Consider the following 22887-nt stretch of genomic DNA (forward strand, 5'->3'; position numbering starts at 1 on the left):
CTGACTAAACTGTATGTACTATTCTACTGAAAGAGAAGTAGAAGACGAAGCCATAACCTTTAAAATAATACCATTTATTTTGTAATAATTTTGTATTTTATTCAAAGTTACCCGTTTTATTAGAAATCAATTGAATTCTGTTATAGTAAAATAGTTTATTACTGTGAGATTCTAATTATTTATATGGGACTACCGAGTAAATAAATAAGTAAGGTAATGTGAAGGGTAAAATGTGGTGTGTGAAATATGTAATAATATACAAAATATTCTATGTGGGTATAGTCGAATAAACTATATAACTATAAAAGTTAGTTGGTATATAGCAATATTATGGCACTAGAAAAGAAAAAAGTTGGTGAAATACCTCAAGACGCAGTAGTATTGTCGAAAGAACAAGCTTTGAAGTATCACTATGCAATTTTAAATAATTGGAAGTCTGAATCAGATATGTGAGTACATGTCAGTACCTCAGAGCTAAACTCTATTAACTCCCATTTAGACAGGAGAGCTGTTTATAAAATTTAATCTCAATTAATTGTACATAGCGCTTTTATTGTCTTTTGTCAGATGGTTAAACGAGATTAGTTGAGTGTATACATACTAGTTTTATTGAAACAGGTTTGATCAAAACCGATGTTTATTTTTCTTGAACATATATGGAGTTCATAATGTTTTTGCAAAAAAGTGGAGTTAATACAGTTTAGCTCGGAGGTGCAGATGTATATTTATGAAACTACTGAAACAATATTATTTTTTTTAGTTTTGCTTATAAATATGGATCAGTGTTCTTAGGTGTTTCAACCATGTTAGTCGGGGGATATATAAATAATCATTTTAGAAGAAAACTAAAGCTATTTAGTTATGGAAGAATATCTTCTTATTTACCAATTTGTGCAGCACCTGCTACTATGTGTTTCTTTTTACATCATGAGGTATAGTAGTTTTGTAATTTAAAAATGTACTTTAAAAAAAATTGAATTTTAATCAGCAATTTGACAATAAATTGTTACATTTCAAAATCGGTCAATTTTGCAAGGGGGTATATAATTTTTTTCTATCACGCTCCAGCGTTGCGCTATGAAAATAACATCACGCCGTTGTACTATCTGGCACTTTCCATTCATATAACCCCATACCGCTATAGGTCCCATAATGACTCGCACTTGTGATAGAAAATAGTATGTGCAACTCGTTTGGAAAAGTTGCCATAGCGCCACTTGGGCGCTTTCTGCACTCGCTTTGCTTGTGCAACAACTTTTCCTTACTCGTTACGCAATGTACTATACTATTATTAAATAAAATAATAGATCAAATATTTATTCATTATGTATTCCTTAATACTTTTTAAATTTAAATAAACGTTCACAATGTGTGCTTGAGAATATTCGTGAATGTTCTGTCATGAAATAACTTGTGCAGGAATGTTCTTTTTGGAAACACAATAGGAAAACTCTTCTGAATTTTCTCAAATTTCCCACTACCCAAATGGCATGCTGCACTACTATTTTAGATAATGTTTTATATATATTGAAAAATATAGTACTGAAGAATATTTTCAAAAAAATTGTGTGATATTTTCAGCATATTCACGGGGATTGTTCTAGAATATAAAATCATATTCAAAAGATATGAAATATGTTTCGTAAGTTTATAACAATGCCTACTTTCAGCCAATCTAATTGATGAGTTATCGCAAATTCACCACATGTCGACCATTTTTGATGAGTTTATTATGAATATACATTTTTCTCACTTCTATTGTTTGTTGGCATTTATAGGTAAAATTTTTCGTTATCTTTCTACAGATTTTCTTTATATTTATAAATACGAATATTATGTGATTCCAACTAGACTTCTATTAACCATTCTTTGATTCATTATTACCTTCAGATGTGTTCACCACATGATTACTCATCGAATTCACTGATTCACACTAATTACATTAAAAAGTGGTCTCGGTGAAAATTGAAAGTTGCTGTGGATACGAGCCTCTGGAATAACGTTTCAATCATAAAAACCCTGGCAGATGGAACAAAAAAGAGATTAGCAGCTCACCACCTCCACATCGGTTGATCTTGGGTAATGCGAAGTGTGAGCAAAGATATGTTCTTTTATAACGGTAACAGGGCTCAAAAAACAGGTAATATGTTGGTGTGCTTTATTTCACTTGAAAATAGGTGATAAAGTAAATGTGGCCCGTGGAATAGGTTATGCATGCTTTTAACCTTTCTTTCGGACAGTTTTTGGCCGGTTTAGGGGGTGGCATGACAGTATGTGTTTGTGGGCTTTACCTTCCTTGCAAATGGGTGACATCGTTGCACTTTTACTGATCTACACACATGTCTGAAATGCTAAAAAAATAGTAAGTGGCCAGTTTTTATGATCGGAACTTATTCCAGAGACCAAAAATGACTCGTATCCACAGCAATTTTCAAAGTCGAGCTGCCTGTGAATGTTGTATGAAATGAGTCACTACCTTAAAAAAATATATTGGTCTAATTATTAATTAATGTGCTTCCAGTTTCAGTACTTTTTTTTGTTTATTATTAACTCGACTGCTTTTAATTTATGCTCCAGTGGCGGGTAACAAAAGTTTAATCTTGAAAACAGAAAAAGTCATCTTAAGGAATAAGGTTTTTGAAAGAAAATTATTGGACAAAACTTGTGGCTCTTGATGAATAAATAAAATTTTGGAACTTATTTCTGGGACACTGTATATGAAAAATTGGGGACACTGATATTGTGTTTAAATTATTGCTTAAAAAATGTGATCTGTAATCCTTCTTAGAAACCATATTTAAAAAAAGAAAATAATTTCATATTACTTAACATATTTCCAAGTTGTAAGCTATAAATATTTTTACAGGTGGTATTAAAAGATTTAGTACTGTTACAACAAAATCATTGCCCAATTTGTATGGAAATGAAAGCTTCAGCATTTCAGTCACTATTCGGACTTGCACTGCCTCTAGCTTTAGCTCCAATAACGTCTTTAGGGGTAAGTATGTTTGATAAATCAGATATTTAAAATTATATGAACTATTTTTATTTTTACCGCATACTTGTTAAAAATGTGTTACGTGTTAAAAATGTTACTATGAAATTAATTTTACTTCAGGTTCAATAGTTAATGAAAGCTAGATTTTAAAATTATTTTGGTGTTCAGTAAATACAAATGTTCCATTGAGTATTTAAGATAATATATTATATGTATCAAATTCATTGCATTTCTTTCAGTTAGCGCAGAGATATGGTACCTCTAGTATACCTTCTATATTACAAGAACCGTTAGAAGTATTCAAATTGGTACGTAAATTTGTAAATCCAATAAAAAATGTGTTGTTTGGAATCTTTGTTGGACAAGCTCTACTTGGAAGTGCTGTGACATATTTTGAAGCTAAATCCATTTATAAAGTACATTCACAATTAATGGAATTAGAAAATAATTTGGAATATACAGAGAAAATGTAGATTTTAATCTTGTAGTATACATGTACAAAAAGACAATTGTGTATTTTACAGTTTTGTTAATAACAATTATGTATTTCTAGTCATTTTTTTTAATAATAAAAATAACATTATTTCATTACCTATTTCTCCAAACCATTGGATTATTTTAAACAAATCTGAAAAGTTTTGTATCCCATTTCTATTTAAATGCAAATATAAAAGCATACCTATATCATCTGTTCACAGTATGGATTTGGCTATTTCGTGAAATCAATAAAAATGTCCAACGAAATAGTGGCACATAGTTCAAATTAACTATGTTGAATAAATTGTCGTGTCCTATCGTATCGTGTGAATGAGGGTCAGGCCTATAAGAAATATTTCACAAAAAAATATTTTTTTTACATATCTGCAAATATTTGAAAAGGCAACCCTGGTAGCCTTTTATATTTCTGGAATGATAACAAAAAAAAGAAATTAATCGTCGTATATGGCTTTATTTTTCTTCAAAATATTCTCCATGAAGATCAATACACTTTCGCATGCGTTCAAACCAATTTTCGAATCACTTTTTCTATTCCGATTGAGGTACCTCTAAAACATGTATTTCGAATGCATCAACCGTTTTTTCAGGTATCGAAAAATGTTGACTTCATAATTTATTTTTAATATGCGGGTAAAGTCATTGGGTGCCAAATCAGGGCTGTAAGGCGGATGACATCAATTTGACTTTTTTATTTCTCAAAAAATCTCTTGTCTGAGCCCATGTCTGAGAGCTCGTATTGTCCTGTGGAGAATAATGCGTCTTCGGTGGTTGGTTTCTCTTATTCATTCAAAGACTTCTGGCAGGCAAACAAATGCAACATTGAAGGTATACTGATCCCACTAATGCCCAAAGATGCCCCAATTTCGCTATAAGTCACATGACGATCTTGCAATATAAGTTCACACACAGCATCAATGTTTTCTGGAATAACGACCGATGAACCGATTTTTGACGACCTTCACGAAATTTGTCAGTGAGAGAACCATGAACATGACTGAATTCCATATACCACGTATATACAGTGGTTTTTGGTGGCGCTGCATTGCTAAAAGTCGAATTGAGTTCATCGATGTACTGTTGTCGAAATAATCCACGGAGAAAGTTATAAAAAAATAATTGCACGGAAGTGTTCACGAAATGTTCAATTTTTTTGCAGAGATGAATTTTTCAAGTCACTGTAAACAACACGCCTGTTGAAACATTTTGGGTAAGTATACTGACAAAAAGTCGAACTTTATGATAGGGACGTTGGTTGTTGGATGACCGCAAGATCATCCATTCCCGAATTATAAAAGGCAACCGGCAGTGATCAAAAACTATAAATTCTCGATCTAAACCTATAGCTCTTAGAGTAATCGTCCTATTGCAGGGAAATTTGATATTCCAGGTTTTTTTATATCCTAGAATCCACTCGAGGTAATAATATTACATTATATTCTAGATTTCAGCCCCTTTTAGGGGGTTGAAATTAATAAAATTGGAACAACTGTTGAAATGGAATGTAATGTATTCTATTTTAATGTTTGTTCACGAATCTCCTGGTTTTTTACGTTTAATAACAACCTTCGAAATCATTAGAGGGACGACCACCCTTTTCTGATGCAGATGCTTTACGAGAATCCTGCAGGCAGCAAACATAAATTTTTGGGAAAATTATTTCTTCATTCAGCCAATTTTCGAATTTACTTAAGAAATGTTCGTTTTTTCATCTAACTTTTCTCCATCTTGCAAAATAAGGCGCAAAGAATGCGTTTCCTGTATATTTGGTAAGTGTTTTCGTTGCATTTTCATGAAAATTTGTATGGAAATGCTCTTTTAAGTCGACCACACGGTTTTTTAACACTTCGACTGATTTGCGTGAAAATTTCATCATTTGATGTAATTTGAGGCGTGTTACTGGTTCATCAGCCATTGTAATAAAAGATAATAATATACAAAGAAAAACAGTGCAAATAACAAATAACACAGAACAAACTAAAACAGAACGGAAAAGTCATTGGAGCACACTAAAAATACTGTCTGACACAAAAGCGGGTGAATAACTAAAGTAAATCCATTTGTACGCCTCGTATAAATAGGTCATTTACGGCCTTATCTGCAAATATCTGCAGATAAATTAAGTGTAATTATGTTCCCAGGTATCCTGGCATTAATTTGAAAGATATACGGAAGTATGGTCCCGTATAGTACTAAATGAGATAACGACCTAAATTAGAGAATTCGCCCAAAAATTACTTGCTGGCTATAATCAGTTAAAAAACATTAAGGCTTAATTCAAAAATCACCTCGGATATATGAAGAGAATGACAAAAGACTGTACTTTTAAGCCCTGTATAGTATAAATAAATATACAGGGTGTTTGGTAAGTCGATGCATTCCTTGCAGGAGGTTATAGTACAAGTGATTTGTGATCTATTTCTTTCATATACCATATTCCGAAAACGCTTAGTTTCCGATCTACAGTTTTAATAAAAATATGCAAATTTATAAATATTGCGGAAACCTTTCAGAATATTTTAATGAAATTGTACAGTCTTTGACAGTTAACTACAATACATGTTTTACAATAAAAATATTGTTTTCAGTTTCATCAGTGGCGTGCGCACAGGCATGTCTAGATATCGTCAAAGAAAAAAAATATTTTTGAATTCCTTGTTCAATTTGGAAGAGAAAAGGTATCCTGACTGTTTTTCTTATGACGCACCGTTTTCGAGTAAAAAAAATAAAATCGATTTATTGCATGGCGTAATTCGGTTTCAATAATTTGAAAAATATCAGAAATTATGCACTTAACTGCTTCACACTCAAACACTCAAAGTGACAGCTATTATTAATATTGTCAAAAAATAACAAAAACAAATGCACAGCCTAATTGCGGTTTAGATAGTGATCTAAAAATTGATAACATTTTTTTAGATTGATGTTAACTGCGAGGAATAATTTTTTATAATAAAATTGGTACAAAAAAAAACTGAGTGCATAATTTCTGTTATATTTCAAATTATTGAAACCGTATTACGCCATGCAATAAATCTATTTTATTTATTTTTTACTCAAAAACAGTGTGTCATAAGAAAAACAGTCGAGATACCTTTTATCTTCCAAATTGAACAAGGAATTGAAAAATAATTTTTATTTTAAGGAAAATCAGTGGCGTATCATTTTAAAAATATCGAAGACGTGCCTGTGCACACCCCACTGGTGAAACAAAATTATCGTAAAACATGTATTGTTAATTGTCAAAGCTTATAAAATTTCATTAAAATAATCTGAGCGGTTTCCGCAATATTTATAAATTTTGCATTTTTTTTTTATTAAAACTTAATCACCCTGTAGATGAGATACTAAGCGTTTTTAGAATATGGTATATTGAGGAAATAAATCACAAATCACTTGTACTATAACCTCTTGCAAGAAATGCATCGACTTACCAAACACCCTGTATAAAGGCCTGAATGTTGTATTGCGTTTTTTCGAGAGATAAAACGATAGAAAAATTTGCGTTATTTTTAACAGATTTAACTGTTTATGACTTCTATATGGAAGCTTAAATTGACCCAATATTTTCTGAAAAATTAGTTCAGTATTAGCCTGTAAATTTTAGCGTTATAGAAAAATGTGAAATTTTTAGGTTTCGAACGGGTTTTAAGGATTTTTTAACACTGTGCAACCCCTGTACAAAGCTATAAAATAATTTAAAATTTTAAATGCACTTGCAGATATGACTGTTCTTTGGCTTAATTAGGAAAAACAAAAGAAGTTCTGATTTATAAAAAGTAATTTTTTATTAAACCTTTAAACCCCACTACAATACACTCAATATTAAAGACTAATCGTAATGGCTAAATTCAGAGAAAAATCAGAATGTTGTGTCTCAATTTTAATGGCTTACTGGATTAATACCTATATTATCCAGATTTAGGCACAATTACGTTGATGGTATGAAATGTGTTAATTAAAATAAATCTTAAGATTACTATTTTTGATAATCGTAGTACACATTAACATTTTAAATCTAAATCAAATTTGTTATTAACATAATCCTAACAATTATAAATATTTGAAAAACTAACAATACAAGCTTCACTCTTAATTTTAAATGTGTACTATGACGTTTTAAAAGTTTGTTGCTGAATAAACTCTAGTAGCAGAATTGTGATACCTAAAATTGAAATAGCTCTAATAGTCCTGAGTCAGACACCTCTTCTGGTAAAATGGAATGCCAAACAGGATCGAATACATAAATCAACTCACAAATATACCGGGCAAGATATTGCCATTATTGCAATTAAAATACAGGAAGTCAGATGGAAAATGTTTACACGTTAAAAAAACTAGAACCATGGTACCTGTAATTATTTGGGCAGTGTAGCAACTTGTCTTTAAATGTTAATAAAAGCCTTATAAAAACAACTGATTATTTAAAAAATTAAAAATGTTAGTAAATGTGTAAAATATTAAATATTTGTTTACATATACTCCATGGACATTTTTGCTTGTCAAGTAAAACAGTTCTGAGCAAAACTGTTGCCAAATTGAGGTGCATATACATTAGTTTTGTAACAGTGTCACTCAACGAGCATAATCTTCCGGGACGAATGTGTAAGAGGCTGCTTTAATAGGTTTTAGATATTACTTTCTTAAATGCCTATATTATTTAAAATATATGAAATTATACTGTGAATATTGGAGATCAGATCTGACTTTGTATATATAATTTTTCTTGAGACTCCAGAATTGTTTCCTTCAAATTTCACACTAGGATTTTCTTATGGACGTAGTTTTTACTTTTAGAAATTTAGTGAGAGGTAATGCATCCTTTTCAACGCATTTTTTCAAGTTTTGTATTTTATATACAAAATGCTAGAAAAAAATGGCACCTTTGAAATGGCATTCCACCTTACAGCACATGTATAAATAGATTTTATTGGTGGAGTTGCTATATACATCTAAATTTTTATAAAAAAATTTAACTGTAATGAAAATGTGCGGGGGAAAGACGTGAAGTGACCAAAGTGAACATGGAATATTTTGATTATGATATCAGACACTGTCTTGATTTAAATAATAAAAAAATCAGTTCAGATGTATTAGCAACGAGATCACAATACAATGATGTTCCTAGCAGAAATTTAGCTAATTGAGCATCACTATTAATGATTGTTGATGTTTCATGATGACAAAAATGGCAGTGATCTTTAAGTTAAAAAATCCCATCGCATCTAAAGATGGTGTTGTTTCATTTTTAAGCTATTACCAAATTACTTAATATTTAATTGCTAAATTAGAATCTTCAAATATTTTTTTATTTTTTTTATAATTAATGAGAATAAAAACAATAACTCAACAAAAATATGCTAGTGTTATTTATAAAGCGAAAAAAATGTTTACATTTTATCATTAATGGAGAGTATGGAGACATTGTAGAAAAAATATGTCATTTAATATACTCTGTACTTTACAACGCTTAAAAAAAATACAAATCTAAAAATTACAGTGACACCCCATAGTTAACTTGTCGGACGACTAACTTGACATAGATTTATATAATTGCGATTCATACCATTAGAAATGCACCACTTATTAAAAATATTGTAGGTTCCGTAAGGGTCAGTTTTTCCGCCTTCTGGTACATAAAAATTATATGCATAAGAAGGTGACAGAAATAAAATTTGACACTTGGAAAAACCAACCCTAAATATATAAAAAATGACGCACAACGCACAATATTTGATTTCCACGGTTTTTGCATATTTTAAACATTGATTCGAAATTTAATTAAATACGTTTCTATTTCCAATTATTTTTAAATGTCTTCCTAAAACAGTTCTGATGACAAAATGTAACAATTATATAAGAGGCATATCCATAAAGTAAAAGTACTGTATTCAAGGTGTTGGGAGCAGAATGCACACTTATTTTTCTCAGTCAGTTGAGAGCTGTTGTAGTGGTGTGTCGAAATGAGTGCTGCTATTCCGAATCCCGCCAGCTGCGAGGTGAGCAGCATAATCGGGTTTCTTCTTGCAAAGGGAAAGGCACCGTTCCAGATTTTTAATGAAATCAGAACTGTTTATGGGGATGGTATGATGAAGGCCTCTTCTGCATGCAATCATTACTGAAATACTTGGTTTTGGAAAATTTTGTGTGAGGTGGGTACCAAAATAACTCACGGATCAACACAAAATCAACAGAATCGTATCTTCACGGGAATTTGGAAGATAAACATTTCCTTAGCAGCACTGTGAATGGCGAAGGAACGTGGGTGGACCAGTACACCCCCGAGACAAAAAGACAATCAATGTAGTGGCGACATCTGTCTTGACCATCAGCAAAAAAACAATTCAAAACCGTTTCGGCCCGAAAAATTATGGCAACTGTTTTGGGATTTCCTAAGGGGAAACAATTAATGCTGCGCAGTATTGTGAAACTAAAAACACTAAGGAGAGCGGTACAGAACAAAAGAAGGGGAATGTTAACGAAGCAAACGCCACAAAGCAACTCTTGGATTAATTCGGTTCAAACATAATCAACCACCCTGCTCACAACCCTGACCTGGCACCTTCTGATTTTCATTTTTTCTCTTAGGTGTTTATAGGTACAAAAAGGTTTTCTTCCGACGATGAGGTCCACATTGTCATGAAACAATGGTCCCGAGAGGTGATGAGAGAGTTTTTTGACAAAGGTATTGAAAAGCTCATCTCTCAACTCACAAAGTGCATTGAGGTTGCAACTAACTCGAAAAATAGTGCTAGATGTATTTTTCATAAATTCATATACTTACTGCCGTTTTGATTTCTACAAAATGGAGTACTCTTACTTTATGAACATGCCTCGTATACAGTTTTTGTTAAAAGAAAATTTTTGTAGATATTTTATTATTTAATCCAGCAAATCAAAGACTTAGCTTGTACCAGCAAGCTATTCTAAAATATGCAAAAAGAATCATGGACTACCATTTTAATGTATTATACAAGTAATTACAATTTTTTTTATAAGCAAATTGAAATGGTTTAGTGCAAAATTATGTTATTGCCAGTGGCCTCGTTTCTGTGAAAGGCCGAAAAAATGGATATGATTTGGTATGAACAAATCGCTGACATGTAGATAAGTTTAAAAAAAATACTACTGAATTAGTGAACCCTGTAAAAATGCATATATTAGACTGAGAAAAATAAAAATAAGTAACGTTTAGTACAATTAAGACTTAGTCACCTATTTGTTATTGGTTACAAGTAACCCAAATGTATTTTATATACATAGATTATGGAAATATTTTTTACTTATTGAAAACATATTATGACTCACATATATTTTTTTAATTACTTGGTGGAATATAAATTCAAAAAGAAATTACTACTTGGTGAAACTGTTCATAAAATGCAATTAATAAAAAGGAACATCTGAAACTACTTCAATACTTATTGGTGCACAATATTATTGTCGAATATCAAGATCCATTAGTTTTTACAAATATGCATACATCTCACTTTGCCAATCCATTGTTCAGCTGCCCCTCTTTAAATATAATGGATTTTAACCCAATATTAATGTTTCAAATAGTACCGTGATAGTCTCAAGTAGCATTATTTTTACATACGATAAGCTCTGTTCTTGTGCGATGGTCAGGCACATAGTGACAAACATCAACAAACCCTAATCTACCAACAATTTTGAAATGGTCTGAATACCTTTTCGTATTTCACAAAAAAAATCTTTCATATACTATTTTTGTAATCAGCAACATAGTGTTAAAATGGCAAAGGAAAGATTCAGAAACTGTACTTTCCAAATGAACTGTCTACATTCTTAAGTTATACGAATAGGCAATATGTGTAAGTGTAATTCGTATTGTTATGTGCAACTTAATCAATATTTATCTCAACAAATATATTTAAAACATAATTACCTAATTTAAGTCGCACAGAACTTGAAAAGTGTTTTTGTTTGCTTCTTAATTCTAATAAAATTTAGTTCTTTGGAAACAATATTTTTGTAGAATTTGAAATTACCTGCAATCAACACCTTCTTAAACCATACTTTTTCTGACTTACATTTCCTTGTGACATATTACTTGTGTTACTTTTTATAGAATCTGTTATAATTTGGTACAGTAGCATAACCTCTTAAAACAACTTATGGGTCACTTTTGCTTTCTGAAAAATGTCTGGTAACCATTCATTTGAGATTCGGGTGGAGATAACATAGGAAATTCCTGTTGGTAAGATGGCCCGGGGTAATTTTCCCACCACATTGGTACAGGGGCAGGTAAAGGTTGTAGCATATATGGGGGCTGCACAGTAGCCATTGTAGGTCCATACGTTGGAATTGGAAGAGGCGGTTGTACCATCACAAAAGTAGCAGGATGACAAGGGGGCACTGTGTGAGAATATGGGGGCACTGATTGTGGGGGCACCATAGGGGAGCGCCCCCACATTATCTGCTAGCATCGCTGATTGTTCCAATGGTTCATGTAATCTTGATAAGTCACTGTAATTTTTTCACTTTGATATCGAGTTAATTTTATTGTACGTCGCACTTCGCTTGATATCACTGACTTGTAACCTCCTTTTCTAAGGAGTGAGTCTATTGTTTGCAGCTGATCCCAACCTAAGATAAAAAAAGACTGGGTTAGTTCACGAAAGCAACTCTGCTTATGGAAATAAAACAAATAAAAAAGTAATTTAAATCTTTCAAATTTAGTTATAATGATATTTTTACAAATTATAATCACAATAATATCAACAAATTCAAATTTCAATAGACTTGAGGTAGTAACGAAAGAATGAAAATATAAATTACACGGTAGGTAATGGTATATTATGCAAATCTTGGAAAAGTAATTGTCAAAATCAATGAAACCAAGAGAAATAAAATAAAACAGACAATAAAATTAATATGAAACTATAATCTAAATAAATAGAGATGTGCAACGGACATGTCAGCTGAACATGTCGTGAAAAGTGGACATGTCCTGAGGACACTTTTCAAGATTGAAAAGTTGTATGCGCAGGCGCGGAATTATTTGTTGCATTTCATAATTCCCGCAAAAAATTTTTTATGTTGAAACATGTAAAATTAAAAGATATTTAGGCATTTTCTCGTAATTTTGTTGGTAATTGTATAACTGAAACTGACATTTTAAAAATATAACAAATATAACCTCTTTTATATGTCAATTATTATATATAATTAATATGTCAATTAATGTCAAAATGTCAAATTAATGTCAATATTATTATATATAATTAATATGTCAATTATATGTCAATTATTTTTGGCAAAGTTAACGATTAGTAATCAATTGATTCTTAATTTAATATTTAATACACAAATAGTTTATAAATTAAGTACGACGCCAAAATTGAGTAAAAATCATTATAAATGTAACTTCTGCTCAAAAACAATTTTTAAAGATTCCAGTAGGATGGAAAAACAATTTCACATAGTTTTATGTTTTATATTAGACAAAAATGAGACATTCCAATGAAGAATTAATCAAAAATATAATAAACGATAAATAATATTTAATAAGACGCATATTAATTAGAATAAATTGCCTCAAGCAGTGACCTGTGAAAACGTGATGTCACTCATAGGTGCCTTATTAGATTCAAGGTCAAAAGTACTTTTCCCAACATGTCCGGACATTTCATCGACATGTCCAACGGACATGTCTGTAACGCACTTTTTCGAAAAGTGCCCGTCTCTGTAAATAAATATATTTATTAATTCATTAGACTGACACTGTGCTTGCTTTTGATGTCAAATAATATTGTACAAGACAGCACAGAAGGTAGGTAGGTATATTTTTTCAAAATGAACTTGTAATGTATTAACAATGTGCTTGGAATATTAAAATAATATTTAAGACTAGTAAGCTTTTTATTTTATGGAGAAGAAATAATAGATTAATCGTAAATAACTTTAAATCAAAATAAATTTCGAACATTTTAGACAATTTTGACATCAGTTTAAAAATGTGCAAATTGATTTTGGCTATTGACATTATTTAAAAATATATTAGGTAAATATTTGATACAGAAATTCCAATAATAATAATTTAATTGATCCTGTATTTGTATATGAATATTCAATATTCAGATTGTTTAACATATTTTGTATGGATAAAAATGTTATGTTTATGGGTATATATTGAATGTACCTATAATGTAGATATTATGGATGAAGTTTGTATTCCTTGGCTAATATTCAAATATAAACTTCACATCAAAATTAACGCACCATTAAAAGTGGGCCATAATTTTCAAAATGGATTTTCTCTCATCCGAATATGGAATGTTGTAAGAAGTTTTTTTTCTGAAATTTTAAACACTAGAGTGCAGCAGCTAAAACATCTACTTGGATACGAATCATAGGTACTGTAGTCTCTTATTTTCTCAATTACTTATTTTTTGATTCACATTTTCTCCGTTATTAACTTGTGATCCATAGTGGAAATAAAATACGCCATTATGAAACGGATATCAATATTCACACCTACTTAAATATTCGCTAGTTTATGTTCATAGAATTAATAATGAATAATTACAAAAAGGAATTATAATAATTCTAATACATCTTGAAGACTATGATGACTCAATACTAAATAGAAATAGGTATTAAAAATTTATTGTAACATACTGTGACTAGATGTAACATTTTTTCGAAAAATAACTACAAGTAAGTCATATAACTAAATTTTGCATCGTATGAGATACAATGTTAACCTGATCAGCTAAAAATGTTATTATTCCTCAGTTTTTGTTCTAACTTTAATGGAGAATCATTGTTCTTAGAGATGGAAGTGGATGTGCAAAAAAATTCAAATTATGTATTTATGAACATGCAGACCACCCAGGCCCGGTCTGGCCAGGTCGGGCAGTCGGCAAAACCCGACTTATTTTGGCAGATAGGCCCCCAAACGACTAACGAGGCTCCAAAAGTATAAGAAAGTTTTTTGTAAAGAACATAAAAATGAAAATTGAATCTTTTGTAGAAATGGGATTTTCCCAAGTCAAAAAAATAACACAAGTTTTATTATTTTGCCCTATACCCCTATAAACAGTGTACAAAAGAAAGAAAGAAATAAATATATATTTCAAACCTTCAAACAGCCCTTTAAACTAATAACTCCTTTATCTATAAACCGTGGGCCTGGAGGAAAAACGAGTAAAATTAATAACTCCCAAACTGTAAGTCTTTTAACCTTATAATAACCCTTTACCCTATAGCCGTATAAGCTATGTGCTCGGAAGAAAAAATGAGAATATAAATAATAACCGAGCTTTAAAATTTTTTAAAGCCCTCAGACTATGTCCAAACTATTATTGATTTCCTGTATCCTGTATCCCGGGTCGATAGGATTAAATGCAACAAAAAAAAAATAAATGAAGAAGCTAGAAAAGTCATTTTTGACGAATTTTGGAACCTTGGAGATCATACTCGGCAGTGGGATTTTCTTGTAAGGTGCATGACACGAGAAAAAGAGCAGGTTAGGTCTGTACATAATAAATATTCCAGAAGGAATTTTTCTCGCAATCATTATCAGTTTGTCATTGACAATAATGAGAAACAAATTTGTGAAACGATGTTCTTAAATACGCTTGCAATTTCTGAAACAGTTGTAAGCGCCGCTTTGCAAAAAATTGGTGAAGGTGGTACTGTAGAACGGGACAGAAGAGGAAAACACAATACTAGACTCCATATGAACCCGGATGCTCTAATAAAAAACATTATGGAAAATAGAACACACAAAACTTTTTCCACTTATGCCTTCTCATTAAAAACTCAAAACGAATAACGAATGTACTTGGAAGAAGGTTTGAGTATTTCACGAATGCACAGAATGTAGGTACCTATTTAGAATATGCAAAACAACAAAAAATGGGATGCACAGCTACACTCAGACAATACAGGGATACTCTTAATTCGAAATTTAATATAGCTTTCTTTAAGCCAAAAAAAGATCAGTGTTCCGTGTGTAGTGCCTATAAGAATACAGATCCCGAGAAGAGAACAGAAAAAATGGAAGATGATTATAATAATCATAATTTAAACAAAATCGCTGTTCGAAATCTGAAAGACATTGATAAAGAATTGCCGAAAAATTGATAAATCTCTAATAACAGCATGCTTTGATTTTTATTATAAAAGTAAAATCGCAACATACAACTTTACAATTTCTGATTTAGGCAGCAATCAAGGCTATTGCTATGTATGGCATGAGCAAATATCGAAGAGAGGACCGGATGAAATTGGAAGTTATTTATGGATCTTTTTAAAAAGTGTTAAAGAAAATGGCATACGAAAGGTTATTCTTTATTCTGACCGTAATCGTTTTGTTTTTGCGATGTTTGCTTATCCATCAATGACTGGATTTGGAAATAACACACCGTTTTCTTGAAATTGGCCACAGTACAAAGTAAAATAAATGTCTCAAGAAAATTTTGTAACTTTTAAACCAATGGTAAAGAAACAAAATTGGTAAAAAGATATTACTGGAGAAGCTGTAAAAATCATCAAAATCAGAGAAATCCATTGCGATCCAGTCTCCCAATAAAGTATTTTTTGTGTAGGTATAATTTTGGAGAATATCAATTTTCAAGATTGTATCAAGGTTTGCTGCCAATTGATTGAAAAATTAAGCGGCCTTTTGGGTCTGTGTAAGGCTAATTTGATACCACCGATGTATAATGGATTTTACAACTCCCTTCGTCCTGCTAATAAGACTGACCACCAGGAAGAAAGTAATATTGACCAAGAAGATGACTCTGACTCTGAATCGTAATAAATTTTCCTGTCATTATTGTCATTATTGATTATTAACAATTATTTTTCTATCTTTTCATTTTTCTGTACCTTATTAATGTAGCAAGTTTTCTCAATAAAAATTTTGTGGACGAAAACTGTAGCAACTCATTTAAAATCCATTTTTTTCTTATCCTAAACTATTTTATTTAGATCATCAATAATTAATTATGACCTGAACAATAATTACTTTGTTAAAGAAGAACGATTTAGCTCTTGTAATAAAAAAAATAATGAACATTATTATTTTCTCAACTATTCAAATGCAATTATCTCGGTATAACCAAATTTGAGATACGACAGCTTTCCTTGGGAGAATCGATATGCACCCTAATAACACACAAAACCAAATAGGCCCCGATTTAGATTTTTCCCGACGGCACAATCTTGAAAAATAGGCTAAAAATGTGCTTTTTAGATGTTTTTTGTATTTGTTCATATTAGAAAGGAAGCTTTTGCTATCCCATATTATAGTAACTCTTTTGTTCAACATAAAATTTCCTATAGGGTCTTAAAGTTTGTACATTTCATACAATAAATTATTTTATATTGAACATATATCGATTTCAATCGGTTTATTCTCCAATTTTGAATTTTACTGGTCATTGCTATGAACTTGTATAACAAAACCCAGCTATTTGTGACTTGCACACCATATCCTCCTAAACAGTCCACCTTTTAACCAGCCTCTACTTTAACAGACTGCACACAATGATACAAAAGAAAATCCAGGATTACTTTTAGAGCTTATTTCTATATTTACAAAACAGTCCTGTGCTAAATGTGATATTTAATAGCCCGTTTAGTAAGGATTAATATGTACATATTTGTAATGTAACTACAAAGTAGTACAAAATAACTTGTTTTGTTTTTTTTCCTATCAAAAAAGTTGTTCCAGTGTAAGTTTTTTTAATTATACATATATTACAATGAAGTATGCTATATATGCACAAATAAATATATGTATGTACATATTTAGTTTGATACTACAAAAACAAATTTGAGAGTATATTTCAACACGACATTGGTTTAACCGGCCAAATCGTAATACGGTCAGGGTCCCGGTTCCAAAATGGCGCAAAACTTCAATCGAAAAGATCGCTATACGTAAATTACAAAATTTACAATTGCAATTCTCCGAATTTTCCGATATTGTGAACAAACCTGTCCACACTAGTTGTTTGTAAGTAATTGTTTGCAATATATGCATACATTATTTGTATATTTACAAGCAAAAGTATCTAGATTTGGACTAGGCTTAAAATCAATCGATACATTCTTATAACTTTGCACACAAAATGTCTGCCTACAATATTTAACTGCATTTTCACCATATTTTGTTGTTTAATAATTTTGCAAAAGAATACCGTTAACCTATTTAATTCATGAATATTTGAAAAGTTTTGGTAAACAAGACATATCTATATATATATATATTTTATAACGTCAAGGTTTTTATAAGAGATCTTTGTTTACTTACGTAAGCAAAGACTGAATTTTGAACCCTATTTATTAAACGATTTTGAATGATAGCAACATTGATGGAAACAAGGCATATGCTGCGTTAATTTCAGAGATAATAAATTTACATTTTTTTTTATTAGTAAGTGTATATAAACATATAAACTCCTTTTAGATGTTACATAGTATAAAATGTATGAAGTATGATTATGATTAATACATAGGATGCAAAAAATTAATTGGAGATATTAATAAGTGTCCGTCATAATCTACTTACCAAATATTTTAGTCAAAATGTTTAGAACAGTACTGAATCCTTTGGCATTTTAATATTTAAGTAGGCATTTAATAGTACAAAAAAAAAAGAAAATAAAAAACGCAACTTATTTAAAAGTCAGTTTATTTGAATTTGATCCAATTCATATAAAATCTTAATCCAATTAAATATTAAAGTATTACACTAAATATTTTTATTGTAGGAGTAATGTAGATACGAATTCACTTTCATAAAAAAATAGATAATAATAATGAACATTAGCTAATTGTTTTGTGTCCTTATTTTTTATAGTTTTGGTTGTACCAAGGCTGTCCTTGAACATAATGAGTTGTTATTTAAAATTTAAATTATTATTGTTGCTAAGTAAATTTAAAAACACTTTTTGCATATTTCATGAACAAAAGTAATAACAAATTTGAGACATTTTATACCTAATTTAAGTTGATTCTATAACCAAATATGATACTTGTGTACTAAAGCATATATGCAGCAGACAAGAAATACTTCATTACTTTTAACATACTTAAAAATAGTTTATTACAAGATAACATGATAATAAAGTTTCGCTATATTTTTTGTCATATCCTTCATTAACTTTTCTCATTTTCATTTAACGTAATTAAAATGATGATATCTGTAGGTTTACTGATACAGATTGGATTTAATTGGAATAAATCCTTCTACAAGGTTATTAAATATATTTAAGTAGCAAGTTTTAATAATGTTTTTAATTATAAAATTTGTTTAATAAAGTAGTTTGCAGTAACCATAACCAAATTTGCATGTTGGGCCGTATTTACTGGGGATGATTCATAAATCGTCAAAATAAACCATTATATCACGCATAATTGGCTGTATTCTTTCAGTTTTATTAATTATAGTAAATAATTCAAATTTACTCAATTTTGAATCTTCATTGATTCATCCATTGATATTTATGTATTTCTTTAAAAACGAAAATAAATTTAGTTAAGCATGTTTAATTGAATTTGTTCGTACTCACCTTGCAGGTAGTTTGCTATTTCCAAATATAAGGTTTACCTAACTTTCTTTAAATCTCATTAGCACAGTTAATTTAACTTTATGTTATAATGAAAATATTTTATAAAAATCACCTTGTTCGGAAGCAACTTCTGGTAAGTAAGTAGCAGTTCGTTTATTTCCCTTTTCATTAATGAATTCAATCCGAATACCATGAACACCTACTTCCCAATCTAAGTAATCGTCACCATCCTCAAAATGTCTCAAGATTGACACAGACACACTTAATTTAGGGAATTCATCCCGTGTTATGGGGCTAAATCTGGAATCTTTAAAAGCACTGGTTATAGCGTACTCTCTTAATCCGGTTTGTAAATTCATAGCGTTAAAAGTACCAATGCACCCTCGAAGACGTTTGTCTTTTCCGATTTTCCATGTTACAAATAGTGGACTGTGAAAAAACAAAGTATATTTTAATTTTGTTTACTGTTATGTTGGTAATGCCAAACAAAGGAAAGTGAACTAAATAGTTGAACGACCTACGTTTGACAGACCTAACTTTTTGTAATCTAAATTTAAATATAATAGTGACAAGTAGTTACTTACATGGAAAATGTTCATGTACTTACTATGCATCGTTACTGAATGAAGGTGTTTTAGGGGGGGCTAGGTTATACAAATGGCAATAAAGCACGTCAAAACAAAAGAAACACATTTCAGGTAACGCGACCATTCCCATTCCGTTGCTTACTCCGTTTGAAACTACCGAAGTACCATTGCAAGAAGGGATACTGGATGAATTGTTAAGTTTTTGTTTCTTTGTACCACAACACCCAGCAGCCATCGTACTTCGAACAGAATCAAACAGCTGACTGAGCCAGCCAGCACAGATGGCTGCAGGACAAGAACAAGGAGAGACATGTATACTTCTATTTTTGTTACACTTATCATTATGCCTACCGCATTAAATGACGTCACAAGATCTATTGGTATTGAGTGTTGGGTGTTTTTATTCATGAACTTATTTGATTAGTGCTGTATTTCTAGTATCCTTGTCTTTGAGGTTATATGGAAATATTTTATAATATAATAAAATTAGTATTATTTTTTAAAGATACGTAATGGTATCAAACGCTTTATCGATTTATATATGTTTTTAGATCTTGGATATTTTGCTTTCATTTATGAAAAAAATGTAAAATTCATCAGTAATTGAAAATTAATTATTCTGTAGTACCCAAATGTATTATAAAAATCCTAATGTATTACCTGCCTACCATCTTTTTCATTGTCAATAAATTAAGTAGGTAAATTATAATTATTATTACCTAATCCTAACAATAATGTGGTTCGATATGTTACCTTAGAGCATATACTACAGCAATAGTATATGCTCTAAGTATGTTACCTACTGAGTATTTTACAAATATTTATTCAATTTCCTTTTCCTAACTACTATAGGAGCAAGGTTTTAATTAAGTGAAATATAAGAGAAGTGAATGTAGATAAATGAAACGAAATAAAATATATCAATCTTTAAACTAATATCTCACATATTATTGCAACAGTTTAAAAAATTATTGACCATTTCAGTTATTGAGCACAATTACATACATAAATTAATACGACCCTTAATTTTGACGCTACCTCGAGTAGAAGTTTACAGCTATAAATAACCTTATCACTTTTGAATACCTAGCCTTAGTCGTCAAAACAGATTTCTAGTAACATTGGTACCTATTGATTTTGAATAAATATTTTAAATATGATTAAATTTCTAGAGGTAAATATTCTAAATTAAATTATTCGTGCTTTTTATTTATTGTTAATATTCTTAATATATTTAAATATATTTTTTTCAAATGAGCAAATAATAAATTTCTTTGACGACTCTAAAAATATTCAGGAGATGGCAGCACATAACAGAAACAAAACATGCACAATCATCGTTTTAATTTCAAACTTCGGCGTCAAATTAGCTTTTGATTTACGTTTATAGATACATTGATAAATAAGTGATTATAAAGATAAAAACATTTTTAAGTACCAGCATCGGTGTACAAAATTTAAATTATCTCATTCAAGAATTCTTAATATCTATATAGTCCAATCGGACTTTTTTCGAGAACTAATTAAAAGGGGGTATAGGCAGTGGCGGCCCGTGTGTTGGAATACAGGGAGGGCGCATTTTGAAAAGAGGACGTACATGATAAGAGTTGCGGGGGTGCGGGGGGAAAATTTTTAAGGAATTTGAAGGTCATTGTGTTTTGCAAGTATCCCAAAATGAATAAGTACTGTCTGTGTATACAGTAGGTACTTAGATACAATGGGAGAAGTAAAATTCCAACGTGTGGGGGCTGAAGTGGATAATCGATCAACCAACCCAGTTAGGATATAACTATGTAGATTACTGTAATAGTTCATTCTGTATAGTTTTTGAAGTTCCGTTAAAAACATGGGCATCACTAAGATGTTTATCTAAAACGGGATCAATTTCTGCACTATAGTACATCAGTTCTAAAAATACCCCTTTGTTTACCGAGTCACTTTTTTCATTATGTCCACGAAGAGGAAGGTTACATGTGCCACATAATTTTAAGATATCTATAATTTTTTAAAGAAGCAATCGATTTTTCTTAACTGTTTCGTTATGACTATTTATTTGTTCCGCATAAGCACTACTTAAACAAGAAGCAATATTTACTCTTCCTAAAAGTAAAAAACTCACCAACTTATTTTTGTGTTTAGGAGAATTTTCATCTTAATCTTGTCTGGTAAATGTTTCAAGTCAGAAACTGCAGATTTCGTCCAGTTTTCTTCGCCTCCTCCAAACAATAAACATACATAACAAAAAAATCTATTTGTTTCGTCACAACCACACAACATAAATGTTTTTATCAAATTTGCGAATAAAAGCCGGCCTACTTTTGCACTCTTTCTGCACCTGAACTAAATTCAACACTGGCGTTGGACGTTCGTTATTTTTCAATTCGACTTTTTCTTCTAAACTTAAATTACTAATAACAAGTTTTTTTATTTCACAAACCCTCATTTTGAACTTAAACTTATAAAATATAATGTCTTAAAAAGCGCCAAAGCAAAAACAAAACACGTATAACCACAATTCAGTGATACGGGTTACTGCCTCATGGAGTCCAACCAAAACAAAGTGCGTGAGACTATCGTCGCCTATCCCCTCCACGTGCCTATTTATCCAATCATATGTAAAAATATGCTTGCACGATGGACTCAAGATTTCACAGTCCGCAATGGAGTAGGGATTGCGCGCGCGGTCAAACATAACTCTTTGATACGATCATAGATGGCAGATGGCATTAATCTGAGCTACGTTCACGGAGTACATGCACTTTATGCAACCAACCTAACATCCAAGAGATATTGAATGCATGCTATTTAGATTTCTTATTGATTTAAATAAATACATTATTTTAAGTTTATAGTTTGAAAATATCTGGGGGGGGGGGCGGAGTTCCAGAGTCCTCCGTCACGAGCCGCCACTGGATAGGTATTATTAATCAAACATTTTCGGAAGGATGTCAGGATATTAGGTATTGGGACAATAGATTGAGACCAGTTGCCGGTGGTGGAACATTGTTAAGTAATCAAAGAAAACTCGAAAAACCGGTTTTTTGTGTTCAATTTTTGAGTCGTTGATGCTACTGAAAAAAAAGTTTAATACTTTTTTATAGGTATTAAAAATACCTACAAAATGAGAAGCGCTGGATCAAAATTCGTTAATTAGTTTTCTTCGAGCCGGTGAAGCAAGAAGAGCGCCAGAAGAAAGGGCCCTAGCCGGCGGGGCCCAGCCAGGACAAAAGGAGGTCCCACAAAGCGCCTACACCGG

General features: G+C 31.0%; 2 protein-coding genes across 3 annotated transcripts; one reads left to right on the forward strand and one right to left on the reverse strand.

Annotated features, from left to right (window-relative positions):
* Positions 1-38: 38 nt before the first annotated feature.
* LOC108916823 lies at positions 39-3651 on the forward strand. 2 transcript variants are annotated; one of them, XM_018723128.1, is made up of 5 exons: positions 39-213; positions 283-449; positions 761-932; positions 2867-2998; positions 3238-3651. In XM_018723128.1, the coding sequence occupies exons 2-5, from the start codon at positions 331-333 to the stop codon at positions 3469-3471; spliced, it is 657 nt and encodes a 218-aa protein (XP_018578644.1). In that variant the 5' UTR covers positions 39-213; positions 283-330; the 3' UTR covers positions 3472-3651. The 2 variants fall into 2 exon arrangements, with proteins under 2 accessions (XP_018578644.1, XP_018578643.1); XM_018723127.1 differs by having other exon boundaries at positions 39-449; positions 3238-3650.
* Positions 3652-7262: 3611 nt separating this feature from the next.
* On the reverse strand, positions 7263-20312 carry LOC108916824 (AMME syndrome candidate gene 1 protein). The gene is made up of 3 exons (XM_018723129.2): positions 19652-20312; positions 19157-19473; positions 7263-12103 (listed from the first exon to the last, which is right to left on the reverse strand). Exons 1-3 carry the CDS (start codon positions 19864-19866, stop codon positions 11937-11939), a joined length of 699 nt encoding a protein of 232 aa, XP_018578645.1. The 5' UTR covers positions 19867-20312; the 3' UTR covers positions 7263-11936.
* Positions 20313-22887: the final 2575 nt, after the last annotated feature.

This window comes from Anoplophora glabripennis, unplaced genomic scaffold (assembly GCF_000390285.2).
Source record: "Anoplophora glabripennis isolate ALB-LARVAE unplaced genomic scaffold, Agla_2.0 scaffold1988, whole genome shotgun sequence".
In the NCBI taxonomy this organism is placed as follows: Eukaryota; Metazoa; Arthropoda; class Insecta; order Coleoptera; family Cerambycidae; genus Anoplophora; species Anoplophora glabripennis.

What these genes read in the sequence shown, in the direction of transcription:
- LOC108916823 (XM_018723128.1), top strand. Translation starts at nt 331, where the DNA reads ATGGCACTAGAAAAGAAAAAAGTTGGTGAAATACCTCAAGACGCAGTA. An exon ending in GTTTCTTTTTACATCATGAG is followed by an intron (nt 933 to 2,866) that starts GTATAGTAGTTT and finishes ATATTTTTACAG; the next exon opens with GTGGTATTAAAAGATTTAGT. An exon ending in CTCCAATAACGTCTTTAGGG is followed by an intron (nt 2,999 to 3,237) that starts GTAAGTATGTTT and finishes CATTTCTTTCAG; the next exon opens with TTAGCGCAGAGATATGGTAC.
- LOC108916824 (XM_018723129.2), bottom strand. Translation starts at nt 19,866, where the DNA reads ATGGCTGCTGGGTGTTGTGGTACAAAGAAACAAAAACTTAACAATTCA. An exon ending in TCATTCAGTAACGATGCATA is followed by an intron (nt 19,474 to 19,651) that starts GTAAGTACATGA and finishes GTTTTTTCACAG; the next exon opens with TCCACTATTTGTAACATGGA. An exon ending in AGAAGTTGCTTCCGAACAAG is followed by an intron (nt 12,104 to 19,156) that starts GTGATTTTTATA and finishes TTTTTATCTTAG; the next exon opens with GTTGGGATCAGCTGCAAACA.